We start from the raw sequence: 15,163 nt of genomic DNA on the forward strand, positions 1-15,163 counted from the left end.
CAGCCGCAACCGCCGCGGCCCTATCCAGGACCTGCCTTTGTAAGACATTGTATCACTTTCAAAATGTCTTATGCTATCATTTTGTGTCATATTATTATACGACTATGAATAGTAGTTTGTTTGTAGGCTGAAATTATTATTTAGTGTGTGCGTCAAGCTAGCGGCCTCAAAAAAAAAATGGGCACGAAAAAATAATTTGACCATACCAAAAAATAGTACTCTTATTGAAAAAAATAGTACCTGTTGTAAAAAAATTAGTACCATCACGGTTCTGGATTTATAGCCATGTTTTATTGCACTTGCTAGCTTGACGGTGAGCGAAATTTGGCGAGAGTTAACGACAAGGTCTTTCGCTTTGATTTAAACGCCAAAAAATAGTACCGAAATAGTACTCACCCCCTGCAAAATACCGAAAGTAGTACTTCAACGGTTCCAAAGTTATAAAGGCAGTTCTTTGATCCCGCTAGCTTGACGTTTTGAAAATACCTATTATCTGGGGAACGCTTGCATACTTCAGTATGTAACTAATGTCAATAAACTCGTATGAAATAGTACTCCCTACCATCATAATTTTGATCCGATTCTCTTTGTAGAAATGTTAAAAAATCATCATAACCTATGCCATACATTTGTTGTTGATACAGTCACGTAGACAATTACATAACCTCACAATTTATTCGTAAGTATTGCCATTTTGGAGGTCTACCCTACCATTTCTTTGCACTTCAGAGTGCTGCTATTACAAAAAATTCCTATTGCATACACCCATATGCACTAATTTTAATAGAAAATGGCTGCCTGGGTCTAGTTCTTATCGAAAACAATCTGTGATTTTAATACATCATAATACATTTTTAATCTGCTGTTTTATTTTATAATTTATACCTTCATGTTGAATTTGTTACGGATCGAAGTGTTTGTTAATAAACAATTTGCAGTATTTGTAGAATAACTCAAAGAGTTTCAACAATGATATTACTTTCATCTGACAACCCTGGCACTTCACCAATTTTTACCCAAAAATGGGGAAAAATACTGAAATCTGACAACATTCTTGACCATGTGTAATAATTTTGTTCGCGACTGTACTTGTCTTGATAAATGTATGACATAGGTTATAATGACTTTTTGACATATTTCTACAAAGAGAATCAGGTCCAAATTATGATGGTGGGGAGTACTATTTCATACGAGTTTATTGACATTAGTTACAAACTGAAGTATGCAAGCATTCCCCAGATAATAGGTATTTTCAAAACGTCAAGCTAGCGGGATCAAAGAACTGCCTTTATAACTTTGGAACCGTTGAAGTACTACTTTCGGTATTTTGCAGGGGGTGAGTACTATTTCGGTACTATTTTTTGGCGTTTAAATCAAAGCGAAAGACCTTGTCGTTAACTCTCGCCAAATTTCGCTCACCGTCAAGCTAGCAAGTGCAATAAAACATGGCTATAAATCCAGAACCGTGATGGTACTAATTTTTTTACAACAGGTACTATTTTTTTCAATAAGAGTACTATTTTTTGGTATGGTCAAATTATTTTTTCGTGCCCATTTTTTTTTTGAGGCCGCTAGCTTGACGCACACTATTTAGTTAGTAAAGTAGTCTCCTGTGGGAGTTAAAAACTTTTGATATATCATGGGAGCAAGCTGCAGGGGCTGCAAAAGATCGCGAGGAGTGGATATCTGTTATTCGAGCCCTACATCCCAACAGGGGATAAAAGGGTTAGAAGAAGAAGAGATAATGGTCTTCTCACAAAAGAAATACCTGATTGTTAACTGTGAAAAGATTTCCTGCGGACGTGTATATTTCATTTTCCAAAAATCCAGAGAGAGGCTTCTAAACTACATCCAAAGAAAAAGTTAAACTTGTTTCTGAATCACGTGTTTCCATAAAGCAATCAAACAATTTGTATGAATCTCTGCCAGACCAAAGCTTGTCACTAATTGAAGGATTCATTCATCATCACTAACTGAGTGACACTCTTGTCGGTCTCCGTGCTTCTTTTTAGGGAAAAATAGGAAGCATTCATTATTATGAGCAAAGTCATACTAAGTATATTGATTTGACTGTAGTACTAACAATATACTAACTTCTTTGGGTGAGATGAAAAAGAAAGTCCATTACTGTTTAATTTTTCGGCAACATGAGTAGAAAGTTGATTTAAAAATACAGAATGCTAAATGGGTCCCTTGGCGTGTTGCAGCAGCGCAGCGGGTTCACGCCGCCGCCGGGCGCGGGCGGGGGCGCGGCGGGCGCGCGGGCCGGGGCGCCGGCCGCGGCCGCGGCGCCGCCGCCCGGCTACGCGCTGCGCGGGCCCGCGCCGCCCGCCAAGCGCGCGCCCGACGCCCGCAGCCCCATGCCGCCGCAGCACAAGCCCGCGCTCTACAACCCGTACGTATCCGCGCTGCATGCCGTCTCGCTCCCCATGCTTACTTTCTACTGTATGTTGCAAGCGTACAAAATATGTGTTCGTGTTACAGAGACGCGTACGGCGGCGGGCCGGCGGCGAAGCGCAAGAAGCGCCTCGCGGACAAGATCCTGCCGCAGAAGGTGCGCGACTTGGTGCCTGAGTCGCAGGCCTACATGGACTTGCTGGCCTTCGAGCGCAAGCTGGACGCCACCATCCTGCGCAAGCGCCTCGACATCCAGGAGGCGCTCAAGCGGCCCATGAAGCAGAAACGAAAGCTGCGCATCTTCATCTCTAACACCTTCTACCCGGGTGAGTGGCACACTCGGATGACCGATGTTTGACTGACAGAGTTTGACCACATGTGTCTACGCCCCTGCTTTCACTTATTCTATCATACACTTTTAATAAACAGAATAAAAAAGTATGACTGGTTACGGTCGCGCAGGTCAGGGCGAAAACGGCGTGGCGTCGTGGGAGCTGCGCGTGGAGGGCCGGCTGCTGGATGACTCCAAGAACGACCCCAACAAGGTGAAGCGCAAGTTCTCCTCCTTCTTCAAGTCGCTGGTCATCGAGCTGGACAAGGAGTTGTATGGGCCCGACAACCACCTCGTCGAGTGGCACCGCACTGTCACCACCCAGGAGACCGACGGCTTCCAAGTAACTAATGTTTATTTGTTTAATAGCATCCCGCCAGCGTCTTCATCCGCGTAGATTTCATAGAAATTTTCTTTCTTTTGACATCTTAGGAGATGATTTTCAAAAATCCCTTGTTAGTGTTCACTTACATACATCGCTACCTTTGTGCGAAATTCCTTCCTTTTGCTTCTGACTTCAAAAATGAACTAAACCTAAGGGATAAATAAATTTCAAAAAATACTTTTTAGAGCTTACTTACGTCACTTAGGGTTCCCTGTTGTGCAAAAGAATTAAAAACCTTATAAAATTTTACATTACATTTATTTTTTATTCCTAATACTTGTAGTATTTTAATAGTTTCCTGACAATCCTTACAAAACATAGACTAACGAGGTGTTTGGATTTTTTGACGAGTGTCAGTATAAGAGAAGAAGATAACTTTATGAGGCCGCTCATTGGGCGGGAGCCCAGCGGTACGGCAGCGGCGCCTGTTGCTATACCGCTCCCCGCGCCGTTCTGCCTTTGAAATGAAATGTTTGGCTAAATGTAAATATATATTTTTCCTATTCATATTTGTAGGACGTAAAGTAAGCCAGTGTCATGTGAGTGTGTGCGTGTGTGCAGGTGAAGCGGCCCGGCTACAAGAACGTGCGCTGCACCATCCTGCTGCTGCTGGACTACCAGCCCATGCAGTTCAAGCTGGACCAGCGGCTGGCCCGCCTGCTGGGCGTACACACGCAGGCGCGGCCCGTCATCGTCAACGCGCTCTGGCAGTACGTCAAGACGCACAAGCTGCAGGTACCCGTCCCTGCGCCTCCCTATATATTGGATCTAAGGTCGCAAGGACCACATGCCTTTTAAAATCCCGTCCATCCCGTTCATCTAGTGTGTGTGGAAGTCCGAACCTTATGAGTTTAAGAGTAAATACGGAGTAAGTTCGGCGCCACCTAGCGGCCGAGCCCCGTAGTACATGTTCCGTCGGCGTATTGCCTCAGGACCCGCACGAGCGCGAGTGGGTGGTGTGCGACAAGTACCTGGAGCAGATCTTCGGCGTGGCGCGCATGAAGCTGGCCGAGGTGCCGGCGCGGCTGGGCGCGCTGCTGCACGCGCCCGACCCCATCGTCATCAACCACGTCATCGCCGTGGAGCCTCCGCACGACGCCAAGCAGACCGCCTGCTACGACATCGACGTGGAGGTGGACGACACGCTCAAGGCGCAGATGAACAACTTCCTGCTCAGCACCGCCAACCAGCAGGAGATCCAGGGGCTCGACGCCAAGATACACGAGACCGTGAGTCCCCAGCCTTACATACTGACCCATTGACGGTTACCGCCGTCTACGTAAGGATCTCTCGTTTCACTTTCCGAACCGAAATTAAAACAATACACAATGTGCATCTTCTACGCTAATATACTAATTCCTCAGTATAACTGCGTTTATCTGTAGTCTAATAACGGTTGGGAATGCTCCCTAGATTTTGCCCTATATTGATTGAAATTGAAAATGAAGAGGACGAATTGCACCTCCATTTTGTCTCACATTGATCGCCTTCTTCCATCTCAGGTGGACACTATCAACCAGCTGAAGACCAACCGCGAGTTTTTCCTGAGCTTCAGCAAGGACCCGCAGCAGTTCATCCACAAGTGGCTCGTCAGCCAGTCGCGGGATCTCAAGGTACGCCTGGCGACAGGACAAATTATTTTTATCTTATATAACATGTCGGTTAACTTAAAATATTATGTGAATGCCATCAAAAGAAAGGAAGAAATAATTTAATATTAAGCACTTCACACACATGTACTCTATCGATAAACCAAGTCACCGCGATGGGGAGAAGGGTCAATTTCTCCCGACAGATGGCGTCTAGACGCCTAATTGTAAGATTAAAAATAAGATTAAGGTCAGAACGTAGGAAAGAATCAGATATCACAGATAAGTAGCAAAAAAGAGGAAATACAAAGAATATAATATAAAAAGGAAATGCAACTTTGTAAAGTATATCAATACTGGCGTCCATCGGTTTCCCACCACAAAAATATTCGAGGTTGCGAAAGTGGTCTTTGACTAGCCTACATGGTCCCCCCCCAGACGCTGGGCGCGGCGGGCGCGGGCGCGGGCAGCCCCGAGGAGGAGCGCGCCAGCGCCTTCTACGTGCAGGCCTGGGCGCGCGAGGCCGTGCAGCGCTATCTGCACGCGCGGCTGGCCGCGCGGCGCCGCGACCTGGACGCGCAGCTGCAGCACCACCACCTGGCGCGCCTGTGACCTGGCCAGCTGCAGCACCACCACCTGGCGCGTCTGTGACCTGGCCAGCTGCAGCACCACCACCTGGCGCGCCTGTGACCTGGCCAGCTGCAGCACCACCACCTGGCGCGCCTGTGACCTGGCCAGCTGCAGCACCACCACCTGGCGCGTCTGTGACCTGGCCAGCTGCAGCACCACCACCTGGCGCGCCTGTGACCTGGCCAGCTGCAGCACCACCACCTGGCGCGCCTGTGACCTGGCCAGCTGCAGCACCACCACCTGGCGCGTCTGTGACCTGGCCAGCTGCAGCACCACCACCTGGCGCGCCTGTGACCTGGCCAGCTGCAGCACCACCACCTGGCGCGCCTGTGACCTGGCCAGCTGCAGCACCACCACCTGGCGCGTCTGTGACCTGGCCAGCTGCAGCACCACCACCTGGCGCGCCTGTGACCTGGCCAGCTGCAGCACCACCACCTGGCGCGTCTGTGACCTGGCCAGCTGCAGCACCACCACCTGGCGCGCCTGTGACCTGGCCAGCTGCAGCACCACCACCTGGCGCGTCTGTGACCTGGCCAGCTGCAGCACCACCACCTGGCGCGTCTGTGACCTGGCCAGCTGCAGCACCACCACCTGGCGCGTCTGTGACCTGGCCAGCTGCAGCACCACCACCTGGCGCGTCTGTGACCTGCCGCAGCTGGACGCTCAGCTGCAGCACTAACAATCGCTAACAATAATAATGTATCTTCTTAAATCAATAAATCTTTTCCATACAACTCTATCTACTCATTTCTCTGTCGTTCGAAAACTACTATTCTTACTTTTACTTCCTACTGACCAGCTGCAATCGCAGACGCAGACGCGCAACGTCCGCATTCTGCGTATCTGTTATCCCTAAAAGGTATACGAAGATTAGATGTCGCGAGAAAGCGAAGGCTGCGGCGGGGCGGGGGGCTGCGGGGGGAGGGGGCGGCGCTGCGGCGCCACTGCGCGCGCCATGCCGCCCGAAGAGGACACGTTCGCCGCCGGTGAGTGCGATCCTTATTAATACTATTCTGCTCCACATCACACCGCGACATCCTTCGTAAGACGTTCTTAAATACATCGCTGTGAAAGATGTACCTATATTATTAAGACAGATCGTACGTGTATAGGAAATTAAGAAATATCGTTCTGACCCTGCTACACGACATCCTACCACGATCCTTGATTTCCAATCTGCTCTGTCTATTCACACTACATACATTTTGTGGACAGAATTACAAAAAATCACATTATCACAAACTTTGACCATTTGAACTTTGACTTTGACTTTGAACATTTTTGATTTTGATAACTTATATTAAATTATTTATTTATTTATAATATCGTAAATCTTAAAGATAATTTAAATCAAGTGTTTATAGAGTTAAGTGATAGATCATGCACATGCACACTATTTAATAAACGTTTTGATGATTTTTTTAAATATATTATTTATTCGTAGGAATAATTATATTCTGTGGTAGTTAAAAACACATACCAATGCGTGTAGCACACATATCTCTCATGTACTAAGTCAACAAAAAGGACAGAGATTATAATCACTCGTTAAGACTCATCACGATGATAATGTGTCGTAATTGTAATGATGTTTGTAATGCACTATACGTATCTAATCTCACACTGATACGCTACTGCCAAATATTTGATGAATCGTTTGATTGTCTCATTGTAAATAAGAGGCGGCAATGTCTTCCTCATAAGATTTTAAATACTATGATCAAAACAGTTCTGTGAACTTATTCTTTTGGGTTTCACACTTCCTCCTTTTTAAACGCCTTCGAATCCTTAAGAATATATTGGATGTCAATCCTTACAAAGTAAAATCAAGCTAATTTCGAAAGTGGTAATATATGTTTAATTGGGATATTTTTCATTTAAATATTAGAATATCCAGGGTGCCAGTGTCATCGTAATGAAAACTTTGAGGGATGATTGAGACCATGATTCTGAGTTAATAAAGTGGAATTTTCTATTGCAAAAGTATGGAACTGAAATTTATTAAAAAAAAATCTTCATAAAATTTCCGATAGGAAATTCGACTTGATATCATCAACTTAGAATCATGGTCTGAATCATCCCCCTCAATATTTGTTATGGTGTCACTAACACCCATACCTACAATATTGTGTGGCTACCTGTATTTATGTACTTACGATAAGGTGTAAACTTCCAATCAGTTTCTTACAAAATATTAAGGTTTTTAGCTTTTCTGTGATTAGGATGGATTTCTTCGCATGATAGTCGATATTCGATCTTAAAATGTGAAAAATTGTGTGCACTAGCACAAGACGATGTTTATACAATCGCGGAACTCCGTGCGTCGTAAAGTTTACGAACGAGTGGAGGGCATAGTTAAAAACGAATTTATTGATCATACTAGTAGTCGGCTCTTTCGACCTCTTTCTTCTATTCAGTGGCACCATCGGTCCCGCAGAACCGACAGTACTGGACTACATTAGCGTTGGGAAACCGATTTCCAGGTGAGCCGGAGGTGGGGCTACGGAAGCGCAGCGCCGCCGGCGTCGGGCCGCCGGCCGCGTCGCCGGCGGCGGCGTGCGGCGCCGAGCTGGGCGGCGCGCTGCTGCTGGTGCTGCTGGGCTGCCTGGCGCCCGCCGCGCCCGCGCCCGCCGCCGCGCTCGGCGCCGGCGCCGTGCTGGCGCTGCTCGTGCAGGTACGGGCGCCTGCGGCGGGGCGATTCCTCCCTGGAGCTCCGATGACTTACCGGTGTATTTTTTTTTTTTTTGCGGACGCGGCAGTGCTTCGACCACGTGTCGGGCTCGATGTTCAACCCGGCGGTGACGCTGGCGGCGGCGCTGCTGGGCCGCGTGGGCTGGCGGCGCGCGGCGGCCTACGCGGCGGCGCAGGTGGCGGGCGGCGTGGCGGGCGCGGCGGCGCTGCGCGCGCTGCTGGGCGCGGGCGCCGCCGCCGCCTGCGTGCCCGCGCCCGCGGCCGCACTGGGCGCCGCGCGCGCCGCCGCCGTGGAGGCGCTGCTGGCCGCCTGCCTGGCGCTGGCCAACGCGGCCGCCTGGGACGCGCGCAACCGACGCTGGCGGGACTCGTGGCCGCTGCGCGTCGGCGCCGTCGTCGCCGCGCTCGCGCTCGTCGGCGTGAGTACCCCGCCCGTCCTATTTGTCGACGAAAACGTGCGACCGCCTGTCTCCCCGCCGCATTTCTGAAGGAACGCACTCGACCGACCCGCAACCTGACCTTCCATTTTCGACCGCTAAGGCCTCGAAGTCATCTCCTGCCCTCGTTCTATCGCTTGAAAGGGAGCACGTGTGTACGTCCAAAGTTAATAATCCAATATACTAAAACCCGAGATGGCTTAATTGTCTAGAAACTCATATTGAGCAGCCAAACTACTAAATGAGGAACTTTCCTCCCGACTTTCCCCAAAAATATTGTACATGGCGCAGTACAGAATTGCCTTCTTCTAACCTTCTAGTTTTATAAACGACAGACATATACGTCTCTTATATTTGTTGTTGGGTAAAAAATAACGACCCTTATAATTACATCCAGACACAACTTCATCTTCCACCCGTTGGTACTAATTCCTGTAAACACCATCTAATTTTATTTTAAGTAATAACTGTCATTTTCTTATCCGCCGAAAAGGAAACGGACGGGTCATCGACAAGCATAACATTTATGAAACACACGTCAATTTCAAGCAGAAATCTAAAACAACCGTCTAAAAATTTTACATCGGCCAATAATCCTACAGAATTAAGTAGACAGCACGTCAAACAGATTGTATACCAGGGAGATGCGTATTTTATTCCCACGGATTATTCATTCCTTTTAAAATCCTTTTCGGCAGATAAGAAAATGACGGGTATAACTTAAAATAAAATTAGGAGGTCTCAGCAGCAATCGGGGCCATTATTATACTAAACAAAATAAAGAGAAGCGATATAGATAGCAACATAATTTTACATCATACCCACCTGATCCAAATATCTAGCAAATAGCCATAATTATTATTTTATATATGCCTCTGCCATTACATTACATTTTTTAATTATGTACCCGAGTAATGAGAAAATACGTAACAAAAACTTAGACCACGTAATAATTTAGACCATGATTCTGAGTTAATATCAAATGTAATTTTCCGTCGCAAAAGTATGGAATTTAAAATAAATATGATTTAGTGACCTCCGATTGATTTCCGGTTCAAAATCATGTTTTTTTACCTAATTATCACGTTAAATCTGTGCATCGCCCTCGTATCTAATATAGCTTTGGCAAGGAGTGGGTGTATAATACTATACACCTCTGCCTACCCCTTTGAGGATACAAGCATGATGCTGTGTTATACTATCTTACTATTTTTTTTGTGATGGAACAATAAATTATCGATTTTCGGATTTTCCCTTTACTTGTGCTGTAAGACCTTCCTACCTTCTTGCCAATTTCATAGTTGTAGGTCCCAAAGACCTTGTATAGAATAGACGGATAATATTTTAGAGTGACGATCAAACTATCACAGCTCTCTTTCTTCCCTATGGCAACAATCTCTGTGGAAAAAAGAAACAAACATAGACAAACACCGCTGTCTAGAACGTCAGTGTTTACCGTTTTGAGATGTTGTGGTAGTCAGCTGGATACCAAACCTGCCGTTAGTTTTTTGGTGTTTTGGGACATTATTTTAACTTTTTATATAAACAATCTGTGAAATAGTTATTCATTATGAACCATGGCTTGCGTAGCTATTGGTTGTGAGAGTAGAATGGGTGTTATAATGGAGAACGATCAAACAATGTCTCACCATGGGTAAGTTATCGACCACATAATACATGTTTGTGTGCAAGAAATACATTACCTGGTCTGGTTTTTGTAAAGTTTATTGAGCCCTAAACACGATGCAGACGCATATTTTCAGCAAAGCCGTCACATTTGTACAAATAATTGATTTCACATTTTACGTTAATCAGCTTTGACAGATCATGTACCCAAAGTATTATAAGTAGTGTTGTCCTTTGATATCGATAACATAATATTATGTTTGAATGTAACATCTACATGTTGCGTTATTCTATTCACGTTTAATTTATTTTTCGACCTGTTTCCGATTTGGATGAAGATTACATAAAGATATTGTATTTTCCAGATTTCCTAAATATCCTAATTTACGAAACAAGAAATTAAGAAACAATTAGATTCAGACCATGAAACGAGATAATTCTCTCTTCTGAAGGACGCCTTCTCCTTATTTAAGCCTGTGCTAATTACATTTCGATGTATCTTGCTTTCTATCGAGCAGGATACCAAACAAAAATATTACATAGAGATGCAGTACCAACAATATTCACTCACATATCTCACATAAGGTGAGTTTAAGTTTAGTTATAAGTTTATAGATAAATTTGCAGCTATTTCGTTTTTGTATTCTACATTAGCATGGAAAAAATATTTCAATACAATACAAATATTCTCTATTGCACAAAACTACTAAACAAAACTATTTTGGTAATTACCTGTGATTATTCCTTCTATAAATAATTAGTATGAATAACTATTTTTGTTATTACCTGTGATTATTCCTTCTATGTGCAATGTGTAAACATGCAATGCTTGTGTATTTGTGTGCTCCACGTTAATATGTGCCATTCTTGCAGGTAAAGTTATAACGACCAGAGCCGACACTATACACTTCTAAAGAAAGTGAACAAGAGGAAATATTTTTTTTTATCACCAAAAGTCGGAATTGTTCAGTGCTTCGTAGTCATTGTATTCTAACTATATTGAATAAAAATCTTATAAAGAAGTATTTGCTTTTATTCTTTAATCGCATTGAGATAATCCCCGAAATATACTAGAAGGTCGTCTACTTCTTGTATCGAGAGCCGATTCGATTTCCGGTCAAGTCAATGAAAAACGTGTATTTAATTTTTATAAAAGGGTAGGTATGTGATTTATAGCAACCAAAGGGTGGCCGCAATATCGTATTAAAATGATACTATAGTATATGTGGACTAGATGGACCGTCCTCGACCTCCTCGGCCATAACACCTTGCGAAATGACATAGATTCAAAAATGATAAATTGACCTTTAACAAGTTTGTCCATGATAATTACGTTGAATAAGTGGTTCTGAATCTGTCACCGCAACGTACGGTTCTTCTTAGGTATCTTTCTATCAGGGTACAAATAGGTATCGTTTTAACTAATTTACTTGTGGTTCTACACACCCAGGTATGGATACTAGGTCGTTATTTCTGTATTTAATTAATCATTCAATTTGTAATGTATATTTTTTTAGATCTTGGACTAACATGAAATATTTAGCCAATAATAATGTCGATAAAGACATGGAACGGCACTAGTGGTTCTGATACAAAAACATATACTATAGGTACGTTTCTATAACAAACCCGCTACACGAGTACAAAAGACGTTACGACGATAGTATATTTATCTCTTTTTAACTTATGACGGCTCACATGAGTGCGAAAGACAAAACCTATGTTTTTCTTTCGTCTTAAATATGCTCCGTCTATTCTATACAAGGTCTTTGGTAGGTCCATGGAAACTACCCCGAAGTTTTTTGTTCCACGACGAAATGTATGAAAGTTATGACGTATTAAAAATAAACTACCTACTAGATCTCGTTCAAACCAATTTTCGGTGGAAGTACATCATATGTTCTTTTTTTAGTTTTATCATTCTCTTATTTTAGAAGTTACAGGGACACACACACACACGCACTCATACATTTTACCCCTTTGGAAGTGTCTCTCGCACATCTATTCAGTTGAGAAAAAAGTATATATTAAAAACCTCAATATCATTTGTAAAGACCTATACATCACATGTATGCGTTTGATGAAATAAATATTGAGTTTCAGTTCTCAGTATGGGGAACCCTCAAATTTTTTTTCTAAAATTGTGTAAAATCTGAATGCGGTTCCCATAATACATCTACTTGCCAAGTTTTAACAGTAAAGTTCTTATATTTCCAGAAAAAAGTGGCTGTGACATACTGACGAACAGATAGATAGACATGATGAATCTATGTAAGGGTTCCGTTTTTTGCCATTTAGCTACGGAACCCTAAAAATGACGATTCTAAGTGTAACTATGATACCTACTGAATAAAGGTATATTTGAATTTGAACCTTTCTGTGCTCCCGTTGTGGTGACGAACTATTGGTACGCATACACCTAGGTGATGCTTAAGCGTAAATATTTATTCACTGTAAAAAATGACTAGGTAAAGTATAGAATAAATACAACTTTTGAAATTAAAAAAAATGGCAATGGGAACACTTGTAATTGTTGTTGTACCACAGGGTCCGCTGACGGGCGCCAGCATGAACCCGGCGCGAAGCCTCGGCCCGGCGCTGTGCTCCGGGAACTGGCAGCACCACTGGGTGAGTCACATCGTTTACGCCGATGTAAAAACTACATGTTTCACCAAAAATTTCGAAACACTTCCTATTTTATGTTCCTCAGAGTTAGATTTGAGTTTTATATTAATATAATTTGAATTTGGAACATTAATATTAGGAATTAAGAACCTTATAATACCTGCTGTAAAATTACATTTTAGTTATGTACTTTTATTCTTGTTTAAACTAGCCAGATGTTTATTTATTTATTTATTTTTGTTGAGAAGCGTATGTGATGGGTGCAGCATGGCAGTGTGTCGTTGCAGGTGTACTGGGCGGGCCCGCTGGCGGGCGCGGGCGCGGCCGCGCTGCTGTACCGCGCCGTCTGGGCCGCGCCCCCCGCGCCCCCCGCCCGCCCCTGCTGCGCCGTCTAGCCACCTCTACGGGGAGTGGACCTTATCTGCTTTTCCTTATGGCGATTTGTACGTTTCACATTATTGTCACTAGGTGGCGTTAGCCACCCAATACACGTGACACGACGCCAGCTACACATTCCCGCTCCCAGAGTGATCCTCAGATATCGAGAGTTTTACACTATGTATTTTGTAAGCTTAATTAATAAATAAGTCTCGATTTAGCGTTAATACATTCACGACGTTTCATTTAGATAACTACATTTATCAAAAGTTTACAATAGAGGCTGCACCAGCAGTAATCGGTTGGTTTTCATATAAAGATTGTTTTGAGGTCACGCGCGGGCCAATGTATATCTGCCGAGGCCGAGATAAGCTGACCCGCCGACGGCGCTCACTGCGCCTCATAATGGGAAATTGTAGTCTACTCTCCAGTATTACCAGCAGAACTACTTTCGTATTCTTCACAGTAATAATGCAGATAGAGGGCGCTTCACCAAATGCATCTGTGCTACACCCTTTTGGTTCCCTCTATTATTACTGCCCACTCCTGTATGCCATGTCTGAAGGCTAGCTATAGAGACCGAGTGGGGGACCCCCGGCGCACCGGGCGTGTCTGGTGGGACCCTATTTGCAGATCTAATATGTTATACTTAATAACATAATAATCATGTAACACGCTTACAAAAATCTGTCAATATTGTCAAATTGAATAAATATCTGGAAAATATATGCAATTATCGCCCAGTTGTGAAAACGTAGCGCTAGGGCTGGAGCTAACTTGAAAATGTCATGTTCATGGGCACTATGAGAGGATACTATGGTGTCTTTCAGGAGTTTCAGGTATTATTATAGCTCTCTTACTTGTTGGATTACAAAAGATAATTATATCGCGGCCGCAGAATGATAAGTTCAATTAATTTTATACTGATTTAATTGCTAAATAATCAGCTTCATTTGAACTTGTATCACCTCAAGTGATGTTTATCTCTATTATTTTAAACTCTTGTTCGCGAGTTTAAAATAATAGAGATAAATCATTTGGCTATAGACTAATTATGTTTTTCTGTGTCGTTTTTATGTTGCTGTTTCTTGTGTGCACTAGTCGTAATATCCACCTTCTTTTTTTGCACGTCCTTGAACTACACATCCTTGTGTGCCAAAAGCAAGTTCTAATAAATCCGTAACTGTATTCGTGTAATCAAAACTGAACAGTTTCTATGGCACTTCCACAGCTTTCTCACCAGAATTGGCCAACCAACTTACACTGCTCCTTAAGATATACGAGATAGCCTTTTATTATTATATTAATAGCCTTATATTAATAGTTCATTATATATATATGAGTAGTAAATCTGTTATTAGCTATTATAGACTTCGATTACGTTTGGTCACAGAATTCATACTTATTTGTTTTATATTTGGGCGATCAACAGCATTCGCTTCATGACTAATAATTAAACTAGTAACACAAAGCCAATTATAGATCCCAACAAACAGCGACAACGTAGAAGTAATAAGTGAGACAGAAAAACAAAAATATAAAGAGAAAGAAACACACGCATCGCTTACATTGGAAGCCTAATCAGAAATCAGAATCATTTATTCAACGTAATTATCATGGATAAACTTGTTGAAGGTCAATGTAACATTTTTGAATTTACGTCATTTCGCAAGGTGTTATGGCTGAGGAGAAGAAATGACAAGAAACTGCAACAGCAACACATCTTTTAAAAACCAATGAGGATATACATTACAAGTTATTTAATAACTAGAGGAACACATTCAATAACTACACAGAACAAATAAAAAGTTGTCCATCATTGCTCCTCAAAACATTGTCGGTTCATCAATCGTCCTGCCGCCTCACAACCAGTATTAAATAAATCCAAGTCAAGTGGTCGACTGAGCTTTAAAGGTGAGTGTTAAAGCAGTTACTAGCTCGCCACATAAATGAATTTTGCCGGTAATAAGTAGAAGCCGGAGGGAAATGTATCAGGGCGTTATGCCGTAAAGTATTTTTCGGAGGTCTTATACGTATTTTGGACATCAGACCAGGGGAATCAACAACACCAAAT

At 43.4% G+C, this 15,163-nt stretch overlaps 2 protein-coding genes across 2 annotated transcripts; both read left to right on the forward strand.

Annotated features, from left to right (window-relative positions):
* The first annotated feature begins 2,294 nt into the window (after positions 1 to 2,294).
* LOC126367880 (brahma-associated protein of 60 kDa) lies at positions 2,295 to 6,066 on the forward strand. The gene is made up of 8 exons (XM_050011659.1): positions 2,295 to 2,395; positions 2,485 to 2,723; positions 2,860 to 3,071; positions 3,675 to 3,848; positions 4,046 to 4,342; positions 4,616 to 4,726; positions 5,141 to 5,315; positions 5,940 to 6,066. The coding sequence occupies exons 1-7, from the start codon at positions 2,361 to 2,363 to the stop codon at positions 5,312 to 5,314; spliced, it is 1,242 nt and encodes a 413-aa protein (XP_049867616.1). The 5' UTR covers positions 2,295 to 2,360; the 3' UTR covers position 5,315; positions 5,940 to 6,066.
* A 1,859-nt stretch (positions 6,067 to 7,925) lies between these two features.
* On the forward strand, positions 7,926 to 13,320 carry LOC126367680 (uncharacterized; the record flags this gene model as incomplete). Its single annotated transcript, XM_050011323.1, has 4 exons — positions 7,926 to 8,006; positions 8,092 to 8,442; positions 12,634 to 12,714; positions 12,999 to 13,320. Coding segments are annotated over 4 exons (621 nt in total), but the record flags the coding sequence as incomplete, so codon positions are not given.
* Between the last annotated feature and the right edge of the window lie 1,843 nt (positions 13,321 to 15,163).

Source organism: Pectinophora gossypiella, chromosome 6 (assembly GCF_024362695.1).
Source record: "Pectinophora gossypiella chromosome 6, ilPecGoss1.1, whole genome shotgun sequence".
Taxonomy (NCBI): Eukaryota; Metazoa; Arthropoda; class Insecta; order Lepidoptera; family Gelechiidae; genus Pectinophora; species Pectinophora gossypiella.

Coding starts and splice junctions, on each gene's coding strand:
- LOC126367880 (XM_050011659.1), top strand. CDS start 2,361: ATGCCGCCGCAGCACAAGCCCGCGCTCTACAACCC. Junction 4,343..4,615: donor ACGCCAAGATACACGAGACC/GTGAGTCCCCAG, acceptor CTTCCATCTCAG/GTGGACACTATCAACCAGCT. Junction 4,727..5,140: donor GCCAGTCGCGGGATCTCAAG/GTACGCCTGGCG, acceptor GTCCCCCCCCAG/ACGCTGGGCGCGGCGGGCGC.